At 54.4% G+C, this 20198-nt stretch overlaps 5 protein-coding genes across 5 annotated transcripts; 3 read left to right on the top strand and 2 right to left on the bottom strand.

Annotated features, from left to right (window-relative positions):
* Positions 1-406: 406 nt before the first annotated feature.
* On the top strand, positions 407-1381 carry EV422DRAFT_566949 (uncharacterized protein; the record flags this gene model as incomplete). Its single annotated transcript, XM_053072488.1, has 1 exon — positions 407-1381. The coding sequence occupies one exon, from the start codon at positions 407-409 to the stop codon at positions 1379-1381; it is 975 nt and encodes a 324-aa protein (XP_052926333.1).
* A 446-nt stretch (positions 1382-1827) lies between these two features.
* Positions 1828-3428, top strand: EV422DRAFT_566948 (actin family; the record flags this gene model as incomplete). The annotated part of the gene is made up of 4 exons (XM_053072487.1): positions 1828-2205; positions 2332-2439; positions 2557-3009; positions 3084-3428. The coding sequence occupies 4 exons, from the start codon at positions 1828-1830 to the stop codon at positions 3426-3428; spliced, it is 1284 nt and encodes a 427-aa protein (XP_052926332.1).
* Positions 3429-3914: 486 nt separating this feature from the next.
* On the bottom strand, positions 3915-5409 carry EV422DRAFT_434757 (tRNAHis guanylyltransferase-domain-containing protein). The gene is made up of 3 exons (XM_053067197.1): positions 5176-5409; positions 4641-5078; positions 3915-4524 (listed from the first exon to the last, which is right to left on the bottom strand). The coding sequence occupies exons 1-3, from the start codon at positions 5203-5205 to the stop codon at positions 4195-4197; spliced, it is 798 nt and encodes a 265-aa protein (XP_052926331.1). The 5' UTR covers positions 5206-5409; the 3' UTR covers positions 3915-4194.
* Position 5410: 1 nt separating this feature from the next.
* Positions 5411-7986, bottom strand: EV422DRAFT_434748 (2-isopropylmalate synthase). Its single transcript, XM_053067196.1, has 3 exons — positions 7779-7986; positions 7441-7623; positions 5411-7220 (listed from the first exon to the last, which is right to left on the bottom strand). The coding sequence occupies exons 1-3, from the start codon at positions 7839-7841 to the stop codon at positions 5604-5606; spliced, it is 1863 nt and encodes a 620-aa protein (XP_052926330.1). The 5' UTR covers positions 7842-7986; the 3' UTR covers positions 5411-5603.
* Positions 7987-8164: 178 nt separating this feature from the next.
* On the top strand, positions 8165-11275 carry EV422DRAFT_586689 (major facilitator superfamily domain-containing protein). Its single transcript, XM_053073469.1, has 3 exons — positions 8165-8888; positions 8969-9836; positions 9919-11275. The coding sequence occupies exons 1-3, from the start codon at positions 8330-8332 to the stop codon at positions 10865-10867; spliced, it is 2376 nt and encodes a 791-aa protein (XP_052926329.1). The 5' UTR covers positions 8165-8329; the 3' UTR covers positions 10868-11275.
* Positions 11276-20198: the final 8923 nt, after the last annotated feature.

Below are 20198 nucleotides of genomic sequence, written 5' to 3'. Positions count from 1 at the left end.
AAGGGGGTATGTAGGATAACGGGTCGGGAGACCGATGTAGGGGGGAAGGTGCATTATGGACCAGATTATGCACCACTCAGCATGCATGCAGAGAATCCACCGCGCGTCTCGTTGTTCCACTTTAGTCGCCATCCTAAACAGATCCTAGATCCTGGTCGCCATCCAGTCGCCATCCCCTTGGGCCCTTGGCCACCCTTTCAAACATCAGCAAGCGGTAAACTAACACCGCAACGTCCCGACGTTTTGCCCTCCATTCCAGAAGCAAAGTCCCTCCGCGAGCTTCGTTGCATTCGATTTTAGGTCCAATACAACCGTGAAACGGTTTCACGGACGAGATCGGCGAACGGAAGTTTCCCTAACGAAGCTGTACAATACTACGCACTCTGAGCGCAACAACCAGGAGACGATGGCCCCCCGAGACGCTCTCCCTTCCGATTTACCGCAAAGCCCTTATTATATGATCACCCCAGACCCCGTCCCTCCAACCTCGGCAACACTGCAAGTTTCAGCCCACTTTCTGGCCCGGCTCACCGCATTGCTCCAATTTGTCGTCACTGCTACAAAAAAGACGTATATTCAGCTTCGCACAAAGAACGCAAACGCTAGGGTGATCTACAACGAGGTCTTGCTGCAACTCGCTCAGCAAGTACCAAACCAGGAGGCGTATCGTCATATTCTACTGAATGTAACACATCTGGAAGACGTTGAGGCCGCCGTGGCCGCGTGTGATAAGTTTGGACTTGGCGGGGTGCATATCTCAGGAGCAGTACTCAAGGCACTATGCTCAGGACCTCCATTGAGCAATCATGAAGGGCAAACCATTGAGAGCAAGAGCGCGGAACTCGTGCAGATTGACGCGGCTCTGGGGGTGTTGCAAGCCCATCGTTTCGGCCGCGCGGAGGACACTCTCGCTGCGGACCCGGAATCATTGTTGCCGTCCTACATCATGGCCGCATCATGTCACTCTGTCCAGGACATCTTGCTGTGCACCCCGCCCCCCGTCTCCAACTCATCAACCCACCCGCCAGCTTTCACATTTGCATTTGTGGTCCTCTCCCCTGTTGCTCTATCAACATCGTGCCCGCCGCTCGACGCCGCCGCTACGCTGGGCTGGGATGGATTCGAACGTATTCTGCGAGATGCGAAAGATGCGGCAGTGGATCGAGTGATACCGCCCGTGTATGCTTTGGGCGGCGTGGGCTTGGATGATATCAGCACTGCGATGTACAAAGGAGCCGTCGGTGTAGCTGCTATCAAAGCTTTCTGGAACGCACATGACTTGGCCTGTGATGTATTACGTGCTCATTTGAAAGCAAAAGGTCATCTCAAACCGTTCACGGCAAATCCAAATCTCGAAGCGTATCACGCAGATGGACTGTGATGGAAAGCGAGTGATGTTCTGGCGGGAACGGTCCGACGTGCAGGAAGAGGGCCGTGTTTACTTTTCGGACGATAAAAGAGAATGGATTCATGGAGTTGTAGGAGTCCCAGAAGGAGATTGCTGGGATGCGCTGCTGTTTGCGCAAATGTAGTGGGCTATTCCGCTCTGTTTTCTCCCTTAAAGGGCTATGTATTCGGGTGGTTTCACGGTACCTGTATATGTGCAGTATTTATGTGCATTGGCTTTCGAGTCAGTAAGTATCCCCTCTGCATTGACGCGAAAAACTCGAGAAACCATTCCAAAGTAGGACTTCCATTCTGCCTTCACCGCCTGTTGCCGGGCACTGGAGAAGATACGAGCCGAGCTGCAATCACGTCAAGGCCCACAGAACTTCGGCACGGCCTCGCTACCTCAGTGAGATACGAATCTTACAAGGCAGCAGCACCATGTCGAGTAATCTCCTTCGCCATCGCGCTATATACCCCGTCGAAGACCGCATCATCCTCGACATTGGCTCCCTCTATATCAAATGCGGCTTCACAGGGGAGTCAAGGCCCCGGTTCATCCTACCTCACACAATTGCCATCCCGCACCACGATGGCTCTTGCTCGGGCGTAGGGGAGATGCAGCCCCTATGGGGTCTAGATCTCGCCTCCGCGGATATGCACGCGCTGCGGTGTAGAATCATCTATACGCTGAGGAACATGTACAATATGTATCTGCTGGCGGATGCCCGTGTGAGGAAGGTTATTCTGGTGGAGAGTGTTTTGATGCCGACGGTGATCAAGGAGATGATCGTCGCAGTACTCTTTGAGGTCATGCAGGTGAGGCGACCCGAAGTCGGGTTTAGATGGGGTTGTTGGGCGTGTTGCTTGATCAACGCTGTGGAGATGAACGTAGGGATCTGAATGACACTTTGTTTCGCTGACCTATGATGTATCATGTAGTAGACGCCGTCGATAAATGTGGTTCCGGCGTCCGTTGTTGCGCTTCTGACGGTAGGCCAGATCACTGGCCTGGTCGTAGATTGCGGGAACCTGGAGACGACCGTAGTACCGGTACGCAGCGGTGCTTAATTATTTTTTGAAAAACTTCACACTGTTTCCTGGGAGTACGGGATCTTCCATTTTGGATCCCTCAATGCAAAGGGTTTCTGAATGTCATCATCAACACAGGTGTTCGAGGGACGAGCATTCCTGCACGACGTGCACGCCGTTGCTCTCGCAGGCAGCGCACTCACCCTGCGTCTCAAGGCACTTCTCATGCAGCACGCCCAGCTCATCGACGGCGACAACGATGATGATGACACCACCGACACCCTACACAGCGTGCTCGAACGCGTGACGCTGGAAGAATGGGAAGAGATGAAAGCGCAGCTCTGCTTTATCGACGACCGGCCGGCGGCGCACGAGATAATGGAGACGGGTGGTGAGGGAGCGCAAACGCCGCGGGATGGTGTAAGATACACGGTGTACGCGTCGACTACACCGGATGTCACGTTTGTTGTCGGGGCGAGCCGTCGACTCCGTGTGCCTGGATGGGTCCGCGCCCGGGCTGCGGAGGTGCTGTGGGAAGGAGATGAGGACATGCGAAGCGTTGCGACTGTCATACTTGATGCACTGCATAAGGTGGATTTGTTTTACATATATATCCTACACGGCTGACCCAATCTCTAACTCCTGCTCACACATTGACATTATAGTGCTCGCCCGACCTCCGCCCCGTTCTCGCCGGCACCACCCTCCTCACCGGCGGCACATCGAGCACGCCCGGGTTCCGCGCCCGCCTGCTCGCCGAATTACACCACCTCACTCAAACCGCCAAACATTACCGCTGGGCCAGCAAGCTCGCCATCGCCATTACCCCGTCGCCCGCCTTCCCGCCCGCAACGCTCAATTGGGTCGGCGCCGCCCTCGTCGGTTCGCTCAAGATCAATGGGCAGGAGATTGTCAGGGCGGAGTATGTGAAGGACCCAAATGCGGCGGTCGCGGATTGGGTTCGCGTGGGGGATGGGGGCGGGCACAGGGCAGAAGGGGTGGAAAGGTAGAGGAGAGGCTGGAAGATTTGCGGCTGTCTGCTAATCTTGAAACCCTCGACAGACGCGAGTGTAATTTCTGGGGCAGTAAGGGAGTATGATGACATCAACCCTGAGTCCCCCATATCAGCACACTTCGCTCTGGTATGTGAGTTCGTGCTAGCACAGGCGCTCAAGTAGTATAGCGCGATGTTCTCCGGGTAATAGGTTGAGAGCATCTTGATCGGAAGCAGTTCTATTTTTACCCGACCATTATACCAGCCAATGCACTATCTAAGAATGGGAGTAAAACGTACGTGACGGCGTAGATGCAATCGCGGGACTATCGTACCCATTTGAATCTCAGTCGATCTCTATCTGTAAAGCAAAGTCATGCACGGCGCGAAATCTAGACCACCCGAATGATCGCATTCATCGGAGCTGACGGTAGCAGAAGGCCGCCTGCTAACCGGATCCAAATCCGAACTCGACTTCGGCGTCCAATTGGATCGTCACCGCACGCGGATCAGATCAAGCGTGCCGATGCCACTTCATTATTGAAAGCGCCCTTCTGACAAAGTCCAATGTGGTGCCAACACTCAAACGGCGGCGCCGAAGCGGGGCCGCGGAGGCCTTCTGCGACGAATGCATCTTGTTCGGGCGGGAATGCATGCCCCGACTCTTGTTCGCAGTAAAATTGGTCTGGGCTATCAAGACGGTTCCTGCCCCTCCACGGAGGGCAGACCGAGCCTTTCCAAGCGGCAGTTAACTTCAACCGGCGCTCCACCCGTCTCACTCTCTACTCCGGCGGAGGCAAGACCGACGGATTCTCCTTCCAAAACGCATCCCCAATGATATCCCGATACTCAACACACACCAAATTGCGCATGCGTAGCGTTGGCTCCTTCGAAGGGTCCGCCTTCGACTTTTCGGCGACGAGGCTGGGCTTGCGGTAAAGCACGGATCCTTTCCTGAACATGTCGGGCAGGGCGTTGTAGTTGATGCCGTAAGAGGAGAAGAGAAGCTCGTTTTTGGCGGCTGAGTCGGTGTCTTTGAGGATGACTTGGGCTTCTCGTTCGGTTCGCGGGTTTTTGGCATCTTGGACGAGGGCCCAGAAGGCTGTATTGTACTGTAAAGCCGAGCAATTTAGTATGTGTGGTTACATGATCGGTTGTCGGGAGATCAAGCCTTCGTTTTCCGCTCCAGGCGGACATCTCTCCGTCCGTTCCTTAGCCCTGCACTCACCAAGTTGTTGATATGGCAGTCCGCCTGCCTCCAGCTAAAGTAATCCCTCAAGTTCTTATCCGTCGGATAACACACAGCCCTAGCGTCAAAGCTCGGCGGATACGCCATCTTCGTATCCGGAAAACAGTCGTTCCACCGAAACATATACTCCGCGGTAAACAGAGACGCAACCGTCGACACGATTTTCGCCTCACGCCGTTTGTACAGTGTCGTAGCCCGCTTGAACACAAAGCTGAACTCGTCGCTTTGCCCATACGCCAGCGTGATCTCCGGATACGCATCCATGCACGCACGAGCGGCTCGTGCCATTAAATCTAGTCCGCGCGCATCATTGGGTTTGGTGAAGTTGTGCACGCTGGTGAACCGGTGGAAGCCGTGCCCGTCTACCCGCACGACCAGGTGGCTATTGGGGAGGAGCGTGCTGTGTTGCTCAAAGTGCTGGAGGAGGGAAAAGAGGGATATCAGGATTGGAGTGTGAAGGAAGCGAGCGAGCTACGAGACGAGGAGCTCGGGGCAAAACGGAGAGAGTCCAAACCTTGACATACTCGAATTTGGAGCACGCCATTGTTGGTATGCTCCTCTCGGGTTCGAAAGATCCTACGGAGTGTGCAGTCTGGCAGGTGCTTTCTGCTCGGTGTTCACGTTTCGATGGACAAGACGGAAAATGAACGTGACAGGCAGACGCTGTGTCATTCAGTCAACGGCACGTCCACCTCAGCGCTCGCATACGTCCACGGTTAAAAACCACACCCATATCAGGAAAACCCCGAGAACGCCAGTACCTCAGTTTCGCCCGTCAGAGGACGGAAACGGATAGCTATGTGGTGTATCAATGTGCAAATATAGAAATAAAAGATGTAGAAAGCAAAAATGTACACAACAGAACTGCCATCATTCATCCCACCCTGTTCTACCTACGTACCCAACGAACAACTTGAAGCCAACTTCGAAGTGAAAATGCGTTCAGACATCCACCTTCCTAGAGGCGGGCGCTCCGTCGGTTCCATTCACATCCTTAGTCCCACTTTTGGCCCGCCTCGCCTGAGCATCGACCATCTTATTCACCGCATTGACGTACGCTTTCGCCGACGCGACGAGAATGTCCTCATCGGTACCCTGGCCCTGGAACGTCTCCGCCTGTTGCTCGTAGGGCAGGTTGGCGGTGGAGTCCACGGGGTCGTGGAATCGTGGCGGAGGTGCGTCGGCGGTGGGGGAAGATGAGGAGGTTGGGGTAGGGGCGGCCTCCTGAATCCGGACGAGGACACGACCGAGGGCATCGGAACCTTCCGTGACGGCTTTCACTTCGTAGGAAGCCAAGACATTGGTGCGCTCGATGATGCGGTTAATGGCGTTGAAGATGGCATGAACGGGTCCGTGGCCGATGGCGGCGTCACAGCGTTCTACGCCGGGATTGGCGTCTGTCTCTGTCGGGGTCGTCCCATTTTGGTCTTCTGGCTCCGACGCAGACAATGACGTGATGGAGGTGGCTCGAGGGCTGACCGTCTTGTCAACGAGCGTGATTGTGGCTGTGGCAAGGACGCCAGATGTGGAGACGACTTGGCAGGCTTTGAAGACGAAAGTCTCGAAACCAGAGTCGGACGCGTTCATCTGATCATCCAAGAGAGCATACAGATCCGTATCGGTGACGCCTTTCTTCTTCGTGTCCGCTAGCTTTTTGAACGCGACAAACAGGCGCTCAAACACGGCAGCATTTCGCTTCAACACGTCTTCGTACACTGTGTCCTTTGTGAGCTGGGTCAAGCGCGAGCGTAGGGCGTTACGACCGGAATGCTTGCCCAGAACAAGGACATTGGAAGGGATACCGACAACGGCGGGTTCGATGATTTCGTAGGTCTGTTTGTGTTTCAGCACGCCGTCCTGGTGGATCCCGGACTCGTGAGCGAACGCGTTGGCGCCTACGATCGCCTTATTTGGTTGAATCGGCATGCCCGTTTTCTTCGTAACGAGCTGCGAAGTGTGGTAGATTTGATATGTATCGATGGTTGTGTGCACGGGGTAGGTTGATGGGTGAGTGTAGATGGCCATCACGATCTCTTCCAAGGACGTGTTGCCCGCCCGCTCGCCAATCCCGTTGATGGTCACCTCCACCTGCCTTGCCCCGTTCACGATGCCGGCCAACGTGTTGGCAGTAGCGAGACCCAAGTCGTTATGGCAATGCGTGGACCACGTCACATTATCGCCGCCAGGAACATTCCGCACGAGGTGTTTGATCATGGATCCATACTCCTCGGGGGTGTTGTACCCAACTGTATCGGGGATGTTGAGCGTTGTTGCCCCCGCCTTGATGACCTCGCCCAATACTCTGCACAGGAAGTCAACGTCGGACCGACCAGCATCTTCAGGCGAGAACTCGATATCGTTGCATCCGAGGGATTTGGCAAATTTCACGGCAGCCACTGCTCGCGCGACGCATTCATCGCGCGTTATCCGCAGCTTGTGCTCAAGATGGATGTCGGATGTGGCGAGGAAAGTGTGGATGCGGTGATGCGGGGCGTGATGGATGGCATCGTACGCTCGTTGAATATCTGCCGGCACTGCTCGTGCTAAGCCGCAAATTACCTATGGGCAATGAGGAAATGCGTCCAATTAGTACGGGAAGTCTCGAAATGCGAAGACAACAAGAATGCTCGTCGATCTAGCGTCGCTGGCAGTGACGCATCCAGCTCGCTCGACCGGGTTCGGCCCGCTGTGTGCTCTCGTTCCTCCCACGCCGCCATTCCGCTCCAATTCACACAGATCCCGCCCGCTTCCTTGCTTCTTCCCTATTCCAAGTCCTTACCATAGGCTTCCCACTTGCTCTCCCAAGATTCAGAGGTCCAACCTCCTTTGCGATTCTCTCAACGGCTTCGAAATCGCCTTGCGAGGCGATAGGGAATCCTGCTTCACAAACATCGACACCAAGACGCGAGAGCTGCCTTGCGATCTCGACCTTTTCTGAACCTGTAAGGGTGACACCGGGTGACTGTTTCGAGGGAAACATAAAAATGTCAGAATTGGGTTGCTGAAGGGCTTCACCATCCAGCCGAGAGTTTGCAGGAAGCTCTCCCTGTCCACGTTCCTCCTCCCTCCCAATCCTCCCTCCCACTCTCTCCTCCAAAGCACAGTCTTTCTACCCACCTGCTCACCGTCCCTGAGGGTGGTATCGAATATGATCAGCTTGTCCTTTGCGGGTTTCGTCATAATGTAATAACTCTGCTTTATCTATATGTGGGAAAGCGGAGAGAAACGGGGGTTCTTGCGTTGACTAGTTTGTTATCGTGAGAGCCGAGGGGCAGAGGACCTTTTCGACGACTGCTTGCGAAGGGTGGGGGGGGGTTGATGAGAGAAGGGACTGTGGCTGAGCGAACGCACGCGTCCCATTACTTATGAGAAAGAGATGAGAGAGGGTGATTCCGATGCGTCATCCTGATTCGCGGGTTCTATTCCAGTCACGTGGCTTGATATGAATCCTCCGCAACCCTAACCCCCGTTGTCTGACGTGACTTCTTCCAACCAACGCGTCGCTCTTTCCCTTCTTCCAACGACTCTGGCTGTTTTCTAGAACGGCGTTGTTCCCACGCATCCAGCTAGGAAGTCAAGGCTTGTAACACGGCCGAAGTTCCCTTTTTCAGGAACAGGTCGACTACTCGTTCCTGGGCGTGTTGCCACGACGACGAGGAAGTGCAAAGATGCGAGAAGATGGAACGGAGGACGGTGACGGTGACGCGGCTGCCAGTCCAGGGCGCGGCGGCTCCATCCTTTCCGCTACATCACCCAACGGGCGCAACCAGGTCATCGGTCGTAGCAAATTCAAAGTCGCTCCTCGCCATGGCTCTGCTCACCATGCGGTCACTCTCTTGCCTTCTACGTTCACTCGGGACTGGGATGGCTTTGCCGGCGGGAGCAGCAGCAGCGCCCAAAACAGCCCTCACGCACCTGCTCCCTTCCGACGCGCACAGACTGAGCATTTCGGCTCCCCATCCTCCCCATATGACTCTTTTCCACCATTCCAGAGAGCAGAGACCAGCATCGATTTGGATCTGGCCACTGCGCTACGCCGACGCATCAGCCGCCACGCGAGCTTACGGCGGATGAGCAGTTTCGGAGGTGCCCCAATCTTGATTAGGCCGCCCGAAGCCTTGAAGCTGGCCATCACAGAAGAGGGCGATGAAGAAGAGCATGTTGCATCAAATCTGCGGTGGCTGGTTTTGGGTCTCACCTGTATGCTGCTATTCGGAAACTACTATGGTATGGGGACGGCTGCATCGTTGGATTGGGCGGAAGCTGCGAGTCGGATCCTGTCTCTAATCATCCCGCATATTCCTTAGCATACGACAATCCGGCCGCGCTGAATTGGCCATTACAGAAGTACCTTGGGCACGATTACGACACATGGCAGTACGAATTGAACCTGCTGTACTCGGTCTATTCATTCCCAAACATGTTTCTGCCGTTTCTTGGGGGCCAGCTGGTTGACAAATTCGACATCAAAAAGATACTTCTGGTCTTTTCGACAATCGTTTGTCTTGGACAGACCCTCTTTGCTATCGGGGTGTCGACGAAGAGCTTCCCAATCATGTTGACCGGTCGCGTCTTTTTCGGAATAGGGGGCGAGAGCATAGGTGTAGTGCAAGCTAGCATCACCACGGCCTGGTTCCGCGGCAAGGAATTAGCATTTGCATTAGGTCTCACGCTCTGTATTGCACGATTTGGCTCCGTCGTCAACGCCAACCTTTCTCCTCGGATCGAGAAAATCTGGACTTCATCGGGGGCGGTTTGGGTCGGAGGGCTTACCTGCTACTTGTCCTTTGGCTGCGCCATCATCCTGGTCTATATAATGGCGCATCATGCTCCAGACACTCCTGGGTCGCCCGGATTGAGCACCAGCAGCCGGACTTCCTCAAAGGAAGACATCCCTCCTTCGTCGGCTCGGAGAGGCAGCATCCAGGATTCCGCTACAACGCCCTTGCTTCCAAAATCCTTAAACTGCGATTCTCCAACGACAACGTCCAAGGAAGCTCCTGCTTGGCTTGAGGGATTGGCGGAGATTGCAATGTTTCCCTGGACTTTCTGGCTCGTCTGCTTGATATGTGTGCTGTTGTATGGGACGGTGGTACCCTTTAACAATATCGCTTCGGATTTCTTGATGTCGAAATGGTTCCCGGGCGATACACAGACCGCCGGCACAGTCATGAGGTGCGTCTGTCAGAAATGGTCCTGATACTGACTTCGATACTCGGTGCTGACGATCCTTTGCCCCTTCCTCGCTGTAAAACAGTATACCGGACACCATGTCCGCAGTCCTAGTCCCTATCTGCGGTGTCTTAGTCGATCGGTATGGCGGCCGCGCCTCGCTCCTAGTAGTTTGCGCTCTCGTCATTGCCGCCGTTCACGCCACCCTTGGCTTGACCCAACTGTATCCAGTCTACCCGCTGGTGTTCCTTGGCCTCAGCTACTCCATGTACGGCGTTGCCATCTGGCCCTCCATCGCGACGGTCATTCAACACCGTGAGGACACCCTCCATCATGAAAATCCGAACGATCCACCCCCAAAGCTGCTCGGCACCGCCTACGGCCTCTCCACCAGCGCCCTCAACACCGCACTGACCGTCATGCCCCTCATTTCGGCACAAATTCGTGTGTGGGGCGGGAGCTTCGTCCCCGTCGAAATGTTCTTCGTTGCCCTCGCCCTGGGTGGTGCCGCAGCGTCAGCTGTGTTGTGGGTCGTGGATGTCAAACACGGGTCGTTGCTCCAGATGCCTGAGGCCCACCAGGATGAAGATTTCCACCATCACCATCGCAAACACCACGATAGCGACGGTGATGACACACCGCCACCGCAGTCCATCCTCACAGACTCAAATTACGGGGCCATTGGACAGTCGGCGTCACCAAACTCCAGAACCTTCTCCCCAGGATCACAGCACCGTGGCAATGATCTATCGTCATCACCAACGACAACATCAACGACGAACGACGATCCCACCGGAGCAGGCGTACATCACCGCCGTCCCGTCGCCCGCTTCGCCAGCCAGCCCTTCAAACCCGGCAAAGCATTTTGCGCCGCGCCCAGAATCAAAACGAGAGCTAATTTGGACGCTGTAAGGACTCCATTTGGGGATGCGGCAGGCGAGGCCGGTGAGGGCAGGGAGAGTGGGGACGGTAGCGTGAATGCTACGTTTGAGGGCATGGTCGCTAGTCCTATGAATGAGGACGGGCCGGGGTAGGGCGTACCCTGCATGACAGCTTTCTTGCTAATTTATCGTGTACCTTCGGCTGCCTATCGAGTAGGCAGACATGCAGCCGAGTTGACATTGTCCCTTACTGTCGCTTTCATCTCCCCCTCCCATCATCCTCGTACTATAAACAACTCTCGCTTCCTAAGCATACTTTTTGGAAGAAACTCCGTATCAGACGTGCATCTACAACGTTCATCTCTCCCGCTGTTCCCCCAACCAAGGCTTCAGGCAAATCTGGATGGGAAGAGCTTGACATGCCTTGTACGTGGCTTCTCTAAGTGATAGGACGTTCATGGGCCCCTTCGGGATAATGACCATCAATAATGAGCTTTGGGATGCTGATGCGAAATCTTTTCAAGCTCCTAAGCAAGAAAAGCGATACCTTGCGCCTGGGAGGAATACAGAGCCCTAATGGAGAAACAAACTGGGAAATCGATCAAAGTCCTCAGATCTGACAGAGGCGGTGAACACGAGTCTACCCAGTTTGCCCTAGCCTTCAAGAAGAATGGCACCCAACACCGTCGAGCTGGCTACCAACACCCCACAGCAGAATGGTGTAGCCAAACATATGAACCATACACTGGTTTGAAATGGCATGGTGCCTACTCACACAGGCTGGGAGACTGATAACAAAGCCAAGAGTGCCTCTTTCTCGGGTACAGCTCCTTCAGCAAAGCCTGGCGGCACTCGAACCTGACAATCAAAGTGCCATTATCAAATCCAGAGACATTCAGTTCAACAAAAACAGGTTCTACAACAGTCTGGAAGACGATGATACGCATGAAGGCACGTCAGCTCGCTCCCATGACAGCTTAGCGAGGTTTGAGTTTGACTCGGCCTGGGCAAGCTTTGAATACGAACAAGTCATCACGAGCCTGGAAAGCAGGGCAGATGACTTAGACATGGAGTTCTTGACGGCCAGGCTTCTGAATGAAAAAGCCAGGCTGTGATGTGGATGGCCGGGTTTCCGCATGTAATTACTGCCTTCCACATGGAATAGTCTAGTGTTAGGGTTGGAAGAACCCTAACGCCCAAGTCACGCTCAGCGTGTTCTTCAGTAGCTGATGAGACCTCTTAAGAGATGATGGGTTTGCAGAGCTCTTAAGAGATGATGGAGCTCGTCTCCTATTCCTCTCATGCAAGTACCTTTTCTAGTAGCACAGAATAGCAGTGAACTACACCATCTGGTCCATCTATACTACTCCAGACACTGCAGTATATACAGATATACCCTTGTGAGCCCGTAGATGCCAGTCTCCATTACACAGGCGCAAGGGGAATTTGAAACCAGTCAGATCAACTGAAAACCTGTTGGTTGGGGACGGAGAGCACTAGCAGGAGGCTGAGGGCTCAGCTAGGTATACTAGGAAGAAGGGAAAGTGCCATCACTGTGGCTCCAGGGCATTGGAAGAAGGAGTGCAAAAGACTCATACGAGAGCTAGCTCAAGCCAACAATGCGAATCAAGTTGTGATCTGGACTACCTTCCACACGGGTTGTATAACTAATGTTCATATACAATAGCTACTTTGCTGTAAGGTATTGTAGACAGACTGGGTGTTCGCCGGCGCTGCTATTCGATATGCAGTAAAGAGTTACTTCTTGTGAATAGGAACGCGCGACGAGCACTGTTAAAGTACCTATGAGGCTGGAGTCCACTGGAGAACACTCTCGAGACTCGTAGGCCAGAAATACCTGTATATCCGCAGTATATACAGGTATATTCTGCGAGGCCTGTCCCGCAAACCTGTGGTTCTCCAACTAGACCGGACAACCCGCATTACATCCCCCCCGATTCTACAATGCAAACCTACCCCAACAAGCACGAGCAATGTAGAATATGACGGTGTCCGGGATTGCACCCAGCGCAATCCTTAATGGTCCTCGTCGTCGGTCCAAATAACGATGGTTCTGCAACTGAACGTCACAATAGTGTGTCATTCAGGAAAGCTTTCCAGACGACCGTCGTGGGTAGCAACATTTGCAAACCATTTTGATTCTATGGTAATTGCCATCCACGCCACCTACAACTGGCAGCGGGCATCCCAGCTGTGAATGCAACAGGTGTGCTGTATTGCACGTTGCCTAATACAAGTTGTACGGCAATGGATGTACCTAGCCATTGAGCCAATGAAACTGTTATGATCTCGATGACGGAGGCGGAAGCGAAGTAGAGAAGACAGGGCGAGAGTGATAGGCGACAAGAGATTGTATTGGCGAAACAAGAAACAAGGACTAGAACAGGAGATGAGAAGAACTGGTGTTGATCTGCTGGGGAGGAAGGGAATGGACGAAGAGAAGCCGGCTATTTATAGATAGGCAACCCAGCAGATCAGAGAACAACAACAACAAGAGGGGACTGGGGGGGCGCCAGCTATGCTCCTAGAGCGTGCGTGGCGAGCGTAGAGAGCATTGCTACAGCTGCTGGCTATGGGGAAGTAGTGGGGGGTGTGGAGAAGCCGAGGGGGGATTGGCAAAATGAGAGGAGAGAGGAGGAGTGGCGATATTGCGGGTGGATTGGCGAAATGAGAGGAGAGAGGGGGAGTGGCATTGACATTGACATTGACACTGACATTGACACTGACATTGACATTGACATTGGGGTTTGACATTTGGCGGTTGACATTGGCGGCTGTCAGTAGGTAAGCTTATGGTATGGGCGCGTCGTCCATAACATCACCCCTCTCTTTAGCGGCGGCGGCGGCGGCGTCGAGTTTGGTGTGGCCGCAGAGGAGGTGCTACGGGGACAGAGGAAGGTTTGTTGGGATACGCGCTGTGGAAGTCCTGGAGGAGTGCGTCGGTATGGGTGGGGTGTTCCACGGGCTCCCAGTTGTTCTCAGAGTCAGGCCAGCCCTGCCATTTGACCAAGTACTGAAGGCGGCGACGATGGATGCGAGAGTCAAGGATGGCTTTGACAACCCACTCTTCTTGACCCTCAACGGTCTCTGGGGGCGCGGGTTCGGGTTCGTGTCGTTCGGGGATGGTGAAGAGGGGTTCAAGGAGCGAGACATGGAAGACATCGTGGATTTTGTACGTAGGCGGGAGCTTGAGCCGGTAGGCGACGGGATTGATTTTTTCAACGATGGGGAATGGCCCAATCTTGCGATGGTCGAGTTTCTGAGAGGGTCGGGTTGTCTGGAGGTTTTTGCAGAGGAGTCAGACGTGGTCGCCAGGCTTGAAGTCCGGTCCAGGAATTCGTTTGGCGTCGGCGTAGCGCTTCATTTGATCTTGGGCTTCCTTGAGCTCGAGGGCGAGCTGTTTATGGACTTCCCTGATTTGTTTAGCGCGGGCTTCAGCGGCGGGGTTGACGGATTCGGAGGTAGCAGAGGCCGCGAAACTGAAGCGGGGGTGGAGACCCTTGTTGGCGTAGAAGGGGGTGGTCTGGGAGGCGGACTGATGGGTGTTGTTGTAGGCGAACTCGGCGGACGACCGAAGCTGTTTCCAGTTGTCCTGTTGGTGGTTGCAAAAGCATCGGAGATACTGCTCCAGGATCTGGTTGGTGCGTTCCGTCTGGCCATTGCTCTGGGGGTGGAAGGCCGAGGAGAGGTTGGCTTTCGCCCCAAGGAGTTCGAGAAGTCGACGCCAGAACCGGGACTTAAACTGGGGTCCTCGGTCAGAGATGACGTCGTCGGGGAGGCCGTGGAGACGGATGATGTTGTGGAAGACTAGGTCGGCGGTGGATTCGGCGGATTCTGACTCGCTGCAGGCGATGAAGTGGGCCATCTTGGTGAGGCGACAGTTGACGTTCAGGATGGAGTCGTACCCGTCCACGGGAGGCAGACCGGTGATAAAGTCCAGGGACCAAGATCCCCAAGGGCGGGTAGGGATACTGTTGGGCTGGAGTAGGCCGTATGGTTTGTGTCGACTGGATTTCGCTTGGCTACAGGTATCGCAGGACTTGACGTAGGCCTTGACGAAGCGTCACTGGCTGGGCCACCAGTAGTTGCGGGAGGCGAGTTCGAGCGTCTTGGACATCCCAAAGTGGCCGGCTAGGGGAGTATCAGGCATGTCGTGGCAGACTTCAGCTCGGAGCTCGTTGGTGGGGACATAGACCAGGGTATCGTGCAGCAGGATCCCATCTTCATCTGAGAATCGCTTGATACGATCTTGGGTTTCCTCAGTTCGTTGGGCGAGGGGTATCTTGAGCTTTTCGCGAATGGTGTTAGCGAGGGGATCAGAGAGCTGGGCGGCCTTAATCTTGTCAAGCAGCGTGGTATCCATGGGTGTGAGGTAGGCAGCCGCGAGTCGAAGGCGTTCGGGAGTCAAAATTGTGGTTGCCTGGGAGCGGACTGCTTCTTCCCCCTCTTTGAACTCATGTTTGGAGCGTCAGGAGAGGGCATCGGCTTGGTGCTGCTGGGAACCGGGGCGATAGGTAATGACAAAGTCAATATCCGAGAAGAATATCGACCAGCGGGCTTGGCGGCGGTTCAGGGTGCGGGTGGTCATGAAGTACTCAAGGTTTTTGTGGTCGGAGTAAACAGTGATCTTGTGACGGGCGCCAATGAGATGGTGGCGCCACTGAGCAAAGGAGTCTTGGATGGCCAGAAGTTCCTTGTCGTAGATCTTGTAGTTGATCTCTTCGGCCGTGAATTTGCGAGAGTGGAAGGCCACGGGGTGGAGCTGATTGTCCTGGTCAGGTTGGAGGAGAACTGCGCCAAGAGCGAAGTCGGAGGCGTCAGTTTCGACAACGAAGGGCTTCTCTGGGTCAGGGTGAGCAAGGATGGGGGCGGTGGTGAATGCTCTCTTCAGGTTCTCGAAGGCGGTGTTTGCGGCGGGTGTCCAGGCGTACGGGATGTCTTTCCGGGTCAGGGCTGTGAGCGGGGTAGCGATCTTGGAATAACCTTGGATGAAGCGGCGATAGAAGTTGGCAAAGCCGAGGAACCGCTGGACGCCTTTGACATTCTTGGGAGGTTCCCAATCCGTGATGGCAGCGATCTTCTTGGGGTCCATCTGGATGCCTTTCTTGGAGATGATGAAGCCTAGGAACTCAATGGATTCGCGGTTGAATTCGCACTTCTCTGGTTTGGCGTACAACCCATGCTGTCGGAGGCGGGACAAGACTTCGTGGACATGTTGGGGTGATCTTTGGGGTTCTTGGAGAATATCAGGATATCGTCGAGGTAGACGACAACAAACACATCGAGAATGTCGCGGAAGATGTCATTCATCAGGTACTGGAAGACGCCAGGAGCATTGCTGAGTCCAAGAGGCATGACATTGTATTCGAATAGGCCGTAGCGGCAGCGGAAGGCGGTCTTCCATTCATCGCCCAGGCGCATGCGTAAGAGGTTATAAGCGCCGCGGAGGTCGATCTTGGTGAGACGGCGGGCGCCGCGCAAACATTCCATGATACCGTTGATCAGGGGCAGGGGGTAGCGATTCTTCACCGTGATGCTGTTCAGGCCTCGATAATCGACGCAGAGGCGGAGAGAACCGTCCTTTTTCTTCACGAATAAGACTGGCGCACCGGCAGGGGACTTTGAGGGTTTGATGAATCCTTTGGCGAGGTTTTCTTCGAGGTATTCGCAGAGTGCCTTCATTTCTGGTTTGCTGAGGCTGTAGATCGGGCCAAAAGGTGGCTGCTTGCCTTCTTCCAGATCGATTGGACAGTCGTAGGGGCGGTGCTCGGGGAGAGTGTCAGCATTTCTCTTTTCGAAAACGCCGGCGAAGTGTCGATACTCGGGGGGCAGGAAGTCTTTGATGTCTTTCTCGGGTGTTGTGGGGTTACTGGGGCTAGGCGAGGCCGGGAGATCGGGTTTCGCAGGGTTGGCGTAGGCGACAAAGACCTGGCCATGCCTTGCTGCCACCCGGAAGGCTGGGGTGGAGGATTGGACCAAGGAGGATTGGAGCATGGGGTGATTTGGTGACATGGAAGACGAGTTCTTCGAAGTGGTCTTCGACCCACATGCCTACTGGTTGGGTGTGATGGGTGATTGGCCCAGCAGAGCTGGGTTGACCGTCAACGAGTTCGATCGTCAGTGGACGCTGATGCGGGACTAGGGCGATGCGGTGTTTGCGGGCAAAGTCTCTGTCGATGAAGCAGGACAGGGCGCCATTGTCGATCATGGCTGAGGTAGGTATCGGGGCGCGGCGGGGTAGTTGAAGGGTTTGACGGGACCCAGGGCAAGCAGGGTGCGTGGGTTAATTTCGGAGTTTTCGACATGGGCGGCGGCTAGGAGGGTTGTGTTGGCTATAACGGAGTCGGGAACCGGGGGGGTGGCCTCTCCCGTTGCAGGAGCTGCGAGGTTAGGAGGCCCGGGGCGGTGTGTGTTGTCCAGTCGCTGGGGCTTTACTGCGGCTGGACCTTGGGAAAACCCTGTTCTGTGGAGGTTTCTTCGATGTCGACGTTGGCGGCACGGGTGGTGGTCTTGTTCTTAGCTGGGCAGGCCTTTGCAATGTGCCCCGGGCCACCGCCGTAGAGGCAGAGATTGTTGGAAATGCGGCGTTGGCATTCCTGAGGGCTCAGAGGGCCGCGGGGACGAGCGGCGTCAATCTGCATAGGCTCGCTGTGGTCGACAGTGGTGGTAGTAGTAAACGATGTATGGGGAACCGGGAAGGTCTGGCGGCTTCTGTTTCGCTCCAGGCGGCGCTCAAACAGCCGGTTATCGCACTGGATAGCATGCTCCATCACCACATCAATGGTGGCCGCAGGGGGCATTGTGAGCATCAGGTCTTTGACGTCTTCTTTGAGGCCACGGCGGAAGGTAGCTATCAGGGTCTGGTCGTTCCAGGAGACATCGCATTGTAGCTGGCGGAACTCAGCGACGTACTCGGTTGCTGCAGGGGTTTGGCGAAGGTTCTGGAGCTTGTTTTCAAAGGTGGGGACCCTGTCGCTGTCTCCGAAGACCGATTGCATCTGACTGATAAAACTATCAAAGTCCTGAAGGCTGTGATCTTGGCGTTTGACTAGGGGTGCCATCCAGGCTTGCGCAGTGCCGGTGAGGTAGGTGCCAATAGTTTGGATCTTGATGATGTCGCTGGGGTAGCGGTCGGGCTGGAGAGCAAACATCAACCGGATGTTGTTCAACCACCCACGGAATTTGCTGCGGGTACCATCAAACTTCTCGGGCGAGCTGATTCTTGGCTCCAGAGCAGGGTTGGTGACTTGGGGACGGGTGTACGTATCGGCTTGAACCTGGGCGGCGATGCTCTGGGCAGCTTGTGCGTCAGCTTGGGCTTGCGCTAGGTTGGCCTGCAAGTTGGCGTTTTGGCTTTGCAAGGCGGCGATGGCTTGGCACATATCGTTCCATTGCTTGGCGGTGAAAGGTATGGATTCGGGTTGGGACATGGCGAAAAAGGTTTGTCGGATGCAGGGCTGGACGGGTTCTGAACTTCGCAGTGTTGGAGCAGATCAAACTGTTATGATCTCGACGACGGAGGCGGAAGCGAAGTAGAGAAGACAGGGCGAGAGTGATAGGCGACAAGAGATTGTATTGGCGAAACAAGAAACAAGGACTAGAACAGGAGATGAGAAGAACTGGTGTTGATCTGCTGGGGAGGAAGGGAATGGACGAAGAGAGGCCGGCTATTTATAGATAGGCAACCCAGCAGATCAGAGAACAACAACAACAAGAGGGGACTGGGGGGGCGCCAGCTATGCTCCTAGAGCGTGCGTGGCGAGCGTAGAGAGCATTGCTACAGCTGCTGGCTATGGGGAAGTAGTGGGGGGTGTGGAGAAGCCGAGGGGGGATTGGCAAAATGAGAGGAGAGATGAGGAGCGGCAATATTGCGGGAGGATAGGCAAAATGAGAGGAGAGAGGGAGAGTGGCGTTGACATTGACATTGACACTGACTTTGACACTGACATTGACATTGACATTGGCGTTTGACATTGGCGGTTGACATTGGCGGCTGTCAGTAGGTAAGCTTATGGTATGGGCGCGTCGTCCATAACATTCGCTGGAGAAAGAAAAGCTGAGGTCCCAACAACCTGGATGGAGTTAAAGGCAACGTTGGAGAAGAGGTTCATTCCACCTGCCTACGGCACGCTGATAAGGGATAAACTCGATGGGTTGAAACAGACTCACTCTGTTATCATGTATAATGCGGCATCTAACCGCTTAGTGATGCAGATCCCGGATTCATCCAAAGAAGACGTGGAACATAGATACCTCAAGGGATTAAAACGACCTATCTGTTCCCAAATTATCAGTAAGGAATTACCGAATTTGGATGCCATGCAGGAAGCCGCTACACGTCAAAAGCAGATGATGGCAGCGCTTGATTCCCCCACACGCAACTCACGCCCCAGATCAGCGGAAGCTAGGAATGCCGAGGCGCAACAGTCATCAGAGTTGTCTGATAAGCGCAACCAGAATTCAAAGAAGAAAGAGAATAATTCGGATAACTCTCGTTGTGGAGGAAACCAGGGTAGAGGCCGTGGACGTGGAGGTGCCCAAAGAAGTGGTGGATCTCCCGTGCAAATTATGTGGGGAACTTGGACATTGGGTAACAACGTGCCCGAAGATCGAGGCAGCGCAACAGCTGCTTGGAAAAGAGAAGCAGAAATCAGAGGCGGAGGCAAACCTGGTACTTGCGACGGACCGAGGTGCTGACCACAGCATCGCCCTGGATTCGTGTGCAACCCATCATGTTGTCAAAGATGAGTTCATGTTTGAAGAGCCCCATCCGATCGCACCGGTCACAGTTACAGTGGCCAATGGCCAGACCATTGAAGCCCAGAAAGCCGGAACTGTCCGGGTCTTCAACAATGAAGAACCAGAGAAACACATTACCCTGCAGAACGTACTCTACGTGCCTAGTGCGCGTAGGAATCTCTGCATTACTGCACCGCTGATTGACGAGGGCTACGACATCCAACTTCGAAGAGGAAATGCAGAAATTAGACGAGACGGGCAGCCGTATTGCGGGTGACCCATAATGGAAGACTTCCATTTTTGAAGGGATATGTCGAAAGCGGAACCTGAAGCGTTTGTATTGGCACTTGAGGGAAAGTGCAATGTGGAGTGTCTGGTCTTATTGGAGAACGACACGTCGCGTCTGTTAGACAGGCCTTGGGGAAAAATACCTGTATGTGATGGGAATATACAGGTATTTCCTGGCCTATAATGCATCTCGACAGTGTTCTCCAGTGGACTCCGACCTCATTGGTACTTTAACAGTGCTCGTCGCGCGTTCCTATGCACAACAAGTAGTTCTTCTACTACATATCGCATAGCAGAGCCGACGAACACCCAGTCCGTCTACAATACCTTACAGCAAAGTAGTTATTGTATACAAACATCAGTTCAACAACCCGTGTGGAAGGTAGTCCACATCGCATGGGGGCACCACACGTTTCGAGCAAAACGAGCTTCATAG

This window comes from Fimicolochytrium jonesii (genome assembly GCF_025526975.1).
Source record: "Fimicolochytrium jonesii strain JEL569 chromosome Unknown EV422scaffold_9, whole genome shotgun sequence".
NCBI classification, from domain to species: Eukaryota; Fungi; Chytridiomycota; class Chytridiomycetes; order Spizellomycetales; family Powellomycetaceae; genus Fimicolochytrium; species Fimicolochytrium jonesii.
The sequence above is the reverse complement of the archived record's forward strand: the minus strand, read 5'-3'. Positions and strand labels throughout refer to the sequence as shown.